At 43.0% G+C, this 8,587-nt stretch overlaps 1 protein-coding gene across 1 annotated transcript; it reads right to left on the minus strand.

Annotated features, from left to right (window-relative positions):
* Positions 1 to 221: 221 nt before the first annotated feature.
* PHLDA2 (pleckstrin homology like domain family A member 2) lies at positions 222 to 2,543 on the minus strand. Its single transcript, XM_075281144.1, has 2 exons — positions 1,969 to 2,543; positions 222 to 606 (listed from the first exon to the last, which is right to left on the minus strand). The coding sequence occupies exon 1, from the start codon at positions 2,390 to 2,392 to the stop codon at positions 2,009 to 2,011; it is 384 nt and encodes a 127-aa protein (XP_075137245.1). The 5' UTR covers positions 2,393 to 2,543; the 3' UTR covers positions 222 to 606; positions 1,969 to 2,008.
* Between the last annotated feature and the right edge of the window lie 6,044 nt (positions 2,544 to 8,587).

Below are 8,587 nucleotides of genomic sequence, written 5' to 3' on the forward strand. Positions count from 1 at the left end.
TTCTAAGGTCCATACTCTTCTCTCTTCTAAGTAGTAAAATCTGGCACTGCAATGGGTGCAAATTTGACCCTTCCTTTTGGGCTCCCTTCCTTCACTACATAAAGTTGGGCTCCCATCTCTGCTTTAGTACCCCATGGTCTGTAGCAATGTCTGAGATATCAAACAAGCACATTTTATATATAAAAAAATTACTTTTAATATAACAATAAGTTAACATCTCAAATTACATTCATTCGGAAATTACCGGCATTGAAATGAAATAACAAATATATATATATTAAGATGGAAAGCTGTGGAAATAAATACACGTACATATACAGACGAGAATATCAAATAAATTATCCGACCCAATCCGGTCTGACATTGCATAAGGCTTTTCCCGTGGATAAATAAATAACACTAAGCAAATAGTGAAGGATCTGCCATCATCATCATCATCTTCATCATCATGGTTGCTCAATCGTCAGCTCCTCTGGTTAGGCTCCAGCGATCAATGCTCAAACAAATCTTGTTCAACTTGCTTTGTCCTTGTAAGGAAGTGACTTCCTGTCTTCGGAGGCAGCGCTTTGGCCTCTGCTGTCTTATTTGGTCCATAATTCATGGGCGCTGCAAGGGACAAAGGGGCAAAAAGTTAATATAAACCCTATGGATCATCCTTATATAATCCTATATACTCTAGATAGAGCATAGGGATATATACTCTATATACTCCTATACATCTAGCGCCTCTCATTATGTAATAGTATGACTGTGATTTGTCTACTCTATTAGTAATCTAATGATATAATTATAATAGAACATGCTAATAGGAAATTGATACATAACCGCTACTTAGAGGATATCCTATTTACTTGAATATATTCAACTTCTTTTATCATTCAGTGCACGATAAGAAAGAAAAAAGGAGAGAAAAAATAAAATAACAAGAAACTGTCCAAAAAAAATTGGATTTATTCTAAAAAAAAAAAAAGTAGAATTTTTTTTTTATTTATTATAAAAAAATAAAATAATAAAAAAAGTGTCTACAAAAATTTGGATTTATCATTTTAAAAAAAGTGTCTAAAAATTTTTGGGATTTTTTATAAAAAAAATAATAAAAGCGTCTAAAAATTTTTCAGATATATTAATTTAAAAAAGGGTAAAGAGTGTACCCACATTATTTAAAAAAAAAAAAAAAATAGAAAAAAAAATATTAAACTATATTTTTATGTTGTCACTGAAAAATATGCTAAATTTATAAAAAGAAAAGGGCAAAATTAATTTTTTTTAAAAAAAACTGGAAAATATTATAGCACTTTTATATAAAAAAAAAATAATACACCTTATATTTTATTACACTTTGATGTATCATAAAAAGTAACATTCACTTTCAAATATATTCTCTATATTTTTTATCTAAAAAAAAATTTAAAAAATTTAAATCCTTGTCTAAATAAATTCTCATCAAAAAACGAAGCTAAAAACTGCAAGTATAAATACGTTCTGAGCACTCTCTTCCTGGATCGACCACATGGCTGCCGAGCAGAAGCTTCTTCCTGTTACTCCTCGTTTTTCAGCTCTCGTTTCTCAGACTCTACCCCCCCTTCAGAGACATTGTATATTCTTACGTAGGGTCTCATAAATTAACCCCATCCCCAAAATATACACTTCCTAGTACCTATAACCATCTATAATTTGCCATGCAATATAGTTATTTGTCAGACGTTGCTGTTACTATTAGTAATGTCACAAAGAGGATACAATGTACCCCACAGGCATATTGAGAAAGACTTAGGCAACCTATCATATCTGCAGGTCTTCAAAAACACTCAACAAACTATGGAAATTCATGACTATTTGGCTATAAAAGCCCCATACGCCGTTTCTCAATGCCAGCTGGTAGCCAGAAAGCTTGAGATTTTGGCTTCTTGAGAAGGAACATGTGCCGGCATGTGGGACTTGGCAGGAGTAATGTAGACCTGTCCTCACCTGTATGGTGGGGTTCTGCTGTATGCATCCAATCTCTGGATCACACACACGGGGCCACCCTCCTCTCGCTGTTCTGGCGTGACCTAAAATGTTGGATAGCCTTCTTGTTTTGGAAATCAATCAAAGCCATGGTGATAGCGGCATTCCAACAGCTTTCATCCGGACACCGGAAATCTATCTCCTTATTATCAGTGGTGACAATGGTGAAGTAGATGTACTTTCCCGTCCGCTCAACACAATCCAACTTCTTGATGGACTGGAACTTGAGTTCCTTGCACTTGGTCTTCTTCTGGCTGTCAGCGAACATGTTGAGGCTATCCTTGGTCAAGACGCATTGCTTCTTTCTCCAGAACTGTAGGAGATTGTCGCTCCTTTTTTCCAGTTCTCCTTCCATGATCACGTCTGGGTTGACCTGCATTTTCATTCTCTGGCTGGTAGGCGAAGTGGGTGCAGGTTCTAGTGCGAGCAGCTTGAAGACGGGTGAAGGGGTCTTCTTGGCCACTGGGGATAGTCCTAGGCAAAGGATCTGGAGGTTGCGGCTTTGCCTGTGGCTGGGAGCGTGAATGAAAAGAATGAGGAGCTATGTTAGAATTTATGTCACCGCTCACCACTCCCTCCCATCCTTCCCAGTGACAGGCTTTGGAATGCGGATCCGCCCAGAGCTTAGTCACTGGTCTGGCCCAGTGTCTGGGACTGAACTCACGCACTGGCACACCCACTGCAGCCAACCCTGGCTTCATTCATAACTGCAGCCAGGCAGAGGAGAGGAACTGCTGTCACATCGCATCGACACATAGCAACAGAACCTGCAACTATTGGAACCATGTTAACTTTTGCAATTTTGTTCTAATGTATCCAAGATTTTAAAAACTTGCAAATATTCTTAATTAAACATCTACCATTTTGTGCATAGGGACTATGCAACCCTATGTGTCTTCATGGTTACAGACTACAGACAAAACTCGGTGTAGTCTGACCCTGTTATTCAACTTTGGTTCCCTGGAAATTGCAAAATTACAAGTGCATGCATGCTTATTGTTACTTGTCTTTGGTAAGGCATGGTGTAACTTGTAGCTTTCATTTACCAAAATTTGGTTCCTGATTCTAGTCTTGTACCTATGGGCAAGACAATAATTATTGGTACTAACCCTGGCACAAAGCACTAGAGGTGGAACATGAAGCTCCTGGGCCTAGCGCAAAAATTTGCCCCCAACTAAAATGTGTCATTTATAATACTGGGAAATGGCCCCCCTAAGGCTGCGGGGCCCAGGTCTGATCATACACTGTGGACCCCTTCACGTTATGCCTTGTTTTGGGTCAATTGGACCTGAAATTATTATACTATGGGGTCTATTCCTGGCTTGGAACAAATCTGTTCATCCATTTGTAATCCCTACAGATTCTCAGCTTGACCAAGGTTGAAGGATGTGTTGGGAGCAGCAGAAGTGTGACCGGAAACATGCTGGGGTTTGTAGTCCTGTAAGAAATGGCAAGACATTAGAAAGTACCTAAATTTACAGAGAACAGATTCCATCAGTCCGTGTGTGGGGCATCCATTCATGTGCCATGTCCGTGTAGTTCCTGACACGAGGCCGGTTTTATACAGTCTGAGCTGGTTTTCCCTGTTGTGCGGAGATGGTGCACTGATATCTGTAGACACTTAAAGGGGAATTCCAGCAAAACATAGAAGTGAGCAGTATACAGAGGTTTAACCTGAGGCTCCGGGTCCCTAATGCACAATCTCAGCGGCCACAGTTTCCATAATATTGGTGATTTCTTTTGGGGCAGAGGGGCCATTGGGCATGTTCGTGCCCCCGAGTCTGAATGCATCTGCATGTACCTGTAACACCATGGTCATGGCGTGGAGCTGGGGTCAGGTGCATTGTGTCCCTTGGGGAGAGGGGGGGTTCCTGGGATGTGTCACATTACAAGCATTAGAGCCTATGGAAATTACTGTATAGCCGTTAGTAATTGGATAGCCCGGCCATTGTCGGCCCTGCAGCGCTTCCTTCCCCAGTGTAGGTTGCGTCCTTTCATCTTCCATAGCATCTCCCCAGCCTGAGGGTTTGTGTCTCCCCTACAGGAAGGCTGCGGTTACCAATAGCATATCTGATATATCACATGACAGCGGCGTCTGCATCACCTTCCACTAACGTAAAACTTGCCTTTCAGGACTCTGGGAGAGCAGGATAACTGCCCTGTGCTGAGATACAACACCACTTATGTCAATAGCAGTAATATAAAAGGGATGTCGAAGGGTGGGGGGGGAACAAGTAGACATTTTGTATGGGGGTCCAAGGTCTTGTGACGCCAATTATGATTTGCTGCCATTGCCCAATGTCATTATTTATTACCTTTAATATTGCATATAGAAAGTAGGTTTAGGCTCTGGCCGTGACTCACACAATGCTATATGGAAAACGTGCATGACCGCTTTCAAGAATTTGGACAGAAATTACAAATTGACCCTGACCTTTTCGCTCATGGCTACCCGGGTCACAGTAATGCTGTCAGTTCACTATGTGTCACAGGTCATGGGTCACAGGTCACATGTAATATTGCAGCCCAGACGTATTTACTGAGCTGACCTGCAATTCCAAATACGACCTGTGGACTGATGTGGCACTGCACAATTACCAGAGGCAGCAACCTATTCAATCCCTGGTCTGTCTGGCATTCTGGTATAGAGCGCAACCGATGGACAAACGTGGCGCTGCTTTTTTAGGAAAGGGAACCCCTTTAATGCCGAGGCCGTATGTTACAGAAAAGCTGCGTTTTTAGTTTTTTGACCCAAAGTCAAGAGGGACAAGAAAAGGAATCGGAAATATAAAGGATGCTAAAATCTGCAACAAAACATGAAGATTTTCCGCAATGTGTGACTTCAGCCTAAAGCTGCAGATAATCCCTTTAAGTCTCGGATGATCCTTCAATCCAAATCTGTCAATGTATAACCCGCACTTTATAATCGCTCTGCGGCGGATACATTGTAACATTGTTATCTAATTGTTCTCTTCTGGATACATTGTAGCATCGTGATCTGATTGTCCTGTAGTGGATACATTGTAACATTGTGATCTTCCAGTTTACTTGTCTGCTCATAAATGTGACTCTTCGCTGTAGGTGTCAGTAATTGGCTGACGCGCACCTATAGACGGTTACTGGCAGCGAAGCGTTATAGGATGACAGAGAAGTTTCCCACGCGCCTCCCATTGTTCACAGGACACTCCTTGTAGCGCCTTCCAACACAAGCAGAACTAAACCAGCCTGAGGTGGATACGAGTGCCGCACATTGCTGGATGTCGCTGACATTCTACATGTTAACCCTCTGCAGATCAAACTGATACAATGACCTGAGACAATGGGCCAGTAGTGGTTGTCACCCAGCTTTCCTAGAGCCCGGAGTCCTAGGTTGTCCTAGTTATGCAGATGGTGTCTTTATTTTAGGGGGTTTGAAGTATTATAGGCAGAGCACATATAAACTGGGACTATGGATTGGGTTGTCACCCAGCTTTCCAACACTCCTGAATGACAGCTATGCCTAGTTCTGGATCACAGCGAAGCATATTGCTGTATACCTAGCTAGCAATGGCAACAAATTCAGCTTATTCTTAGGACAGATCAATTGCGTGTCCACAGATAGGCTGCTTGAATGGGACTGAGCTATAAACAGGCAACACAATGATGACCATGATGTCACGTGGCCTGTAAAGCCGAAGTTAAGCTGAATGAGTGTTGCTACCGCTTTAAACAGGCAATCCGAAACAATCCCTTTAAGAATATTGGTCCCACTTTCAGACCCTATATCCGATCCTCTGGCCAGCGCATCTAGCCAAGGACCGAATGGAAAGATGTCTTCTCATGTGCAGGGCTCTCTCCATTCACATCTATGGTGGGACCCCTTTTTTATTGTTAAAAGGAAACTTTCTTTTGCTTTCTATAGGGCTCCACCATTGCTGGCGGAAGCGTGTCAGTGAGCAGAACGCAAGTTTACGGTAAATTCAACAAGCGACTTGTCCTGAAGTGGAAGCCATAAATACACTATAAACAGCAGGCCCACGTTTAGCAGAAATACTGCGCAGATCTCTTTCGTGTTTACATACAACCCATTACACTACGCGCAATGACCGCGGCGTTCATGACACTTCTTATGTCATGTCTGAGATGTTTCGTAAAATTTCTCATAAGCGCATCCGCACGGCTAAACAATGGGGCCCCGTGACGCTGCTTCTATAGGGGACACAGGCCTGTGCACATGTAAGGACATGTCCCAATGTTGGAATTTGCCTTCTCTTCTGTAAATAAATGTTCCTCCTACGCCTCGCTCGCTCTCAGATGAAATCTGATATGTGCCGGAGCTGTAATCGTAAAGGACGCCCAGGAGAGCTCATTCTTATGATTCTGGGCGTTTACCGAAAAAAAGAGAATTGACTCAGGGCCAGTTGTTCCCATACACCCTTTCATTCCCTTTCTGGGACATTATAATAGCGGAACAAGTCGGGAATGAGAAGGAATGTCCTCACATCAAAGGTAGAGAATTGGTCATGGTTGTGCCTGAAAGGGGTCCCGTTCGGATCCCAACTAAGGCTACGTTTGCATCAGCCCTCAGAGTCCATCCTATAGTATGGCCGAAACCATCCTGCAAGCCTTTCCTTTGTCAGTGAGACCATAATCTATAAGCAATGGACACAATTATAGTCTATGGGGTCCATTGGAATCCGTTCTTGTCTTTCATGAGATGGACCTAAACAATGTAACTTGAAGTTTGATGGCCCCAATGCCCAATATGCAAAAGAACCCACCACCTATCAAGCACCATTTATATCACCCATGTCTTCTTATGTGGCAGATGGTCTTGTGGGTCTTTCTTATGCACCATGGCCCACGTACTTTTGCTACTTCCCCATAACTATATCAGTGCCCAGCCCTAGCAAGCCAGGACTTGCTGCCAGATCAGCCAATCTTATCTCCACTCCCTTGTTGTTAGGATCTGCGGAGGTCCGGGGTGATGAAGATCCTGCACTTGTTGTCACCACTCACTAGGGATGCAGCCAACCTGGTCTCCAGGGCCCCATAGCCTGTGCACAGCTTGTTCCAATGGTATATCCTTTGATTCTCAAAGCTACTAGCAATCCTTTAGACTGAAGTCCAATAACTAGACCTTTGGCTGGAACCAGATTTTTGTCAGGTAAGAAGTAAGACAGATAAGATGGTCCTCAATGATTGTTGATGGTCAATATGTAACATGGAAGGAAGGGCAAACAAGTGGTCCCTCATGTCCCCAGTGACTCGATAATATTGGTGGAGGACCTACAAAATGCCTTGATCCAGGATGACCTGCACTCTATCATTTGTACGGTGTCCCCCCTTTGTACATACTTGAGATCCTACTAATGGGATATATTACAATGGTGGTGGAACTCTTTGACTTGACAGTCCATATGAATCTGTCCACACTTTATGGTGTTTAGTTCAACCCTTCTATAGACCTGATTACTACCTACTCTCTAAGTGATGAGAAGGACTGAGTCCCAGTGGACTGAGGACTAAGCTAGCCATATGTCTTAGATCCGTCGTGATACTCATATGTACTCTGGCATCATCTCAAACATATAAGAGGTGGGGACCTCCATACTTATTGTTCCCACTGAAATTGGTAGGTTCAACCAACATTAATGTGTAACACCACAAGATTTAGCATCGACCAGTAATGTTGGTAACATCTGCTCATCCTTGGCTTCACCGTTAGACCATCATGCACATTAGAAAAAAGCCAGTCAAACCCTTTGATGGGGCCGGCCATGTATCTAATATGTAGGGAGGTCTACAGGTCAAGGTTGGAACGTGTTATATTTCAATCCTTTGGCTCTCCTAGGAGAAAAGTCACCACTAGAGTTGCCGATCAGCAGCTCACTCCATTCTGCCCATTGACAACATACTTGTCCACATGGAGCATGACTGTATTCTATAACCTGTATCCTAATCTAGGGCCTAGTATGGAGGTGAGTTATTGTCCTCTACCAGATCTAAGGTCCTTCACCTGATTGACGTCTGACGTTTACAGATCTGTCATATCCATAAAGAAGGAATTTCATAGAAATGACTGAAGGGAAACTGTAACTCATCATGAGAAAGCTCCATCTGTCACTGTACAAGTCGTAGACACCGGGTGACAAGCAGTGATGGCCGCCATCTTGGTGGTTCTAGAGGTTATCATCTGCTTTCCTCCCCTGCTTGTTCCCCTCTCCTCTGTTGCAGGTTTGACATTCTGTTCCTAAACCAGGATGTTTGGGACGACCAGACACAGGTTTGTTGCAGAGCAGGAAGTTATGGAGGAAGTGATGAGAAACAGGAGCAGTTTGTACAATGTATCTAAAGATCTCGCTGGATCCTGGAAATGATCTAATAAACTGATATCGATGGAGGGACTGCTTGTTCAGTGCAGGTATCACATAGTGTCTATTGCATTGCAATCCCCGGGCCTTATCTCCCACCAGGTCAGAGCCAGAGAGGAGTTCACCAAGTTTTGAAGCCACAGCTGTCCAGAAAGACGGCCCTGAGGAATGAGGAGGACCAAGGATCGGAGATCTGCAGATTCAGGTCTGGGGCGTTATTAGTTTAG

Source organism: Leptodactylus fuscus, chromosome 7, assembly GCF_031893055.1.
Source record: "Leptodactylus fuscus isolate aLepFus1 chromosome 7, aLepFus1.hap2, whole genome shotgun sequence".
NCBI lineage: Eukaryota > Metazoa > Chordata > Amphibia > Anura > Leptodactylidae > Leptodactylus > Leptodactylus fuscus.

Coding starts and splice junctions, on each gene's coding strand:
- PHLDA2 (XM_075281144.1), bottom strand. CDS start 2,392: ATGAAAATGCAGGTCAACCCAGACGTGATCATGGAAGGAGAACTGGAA.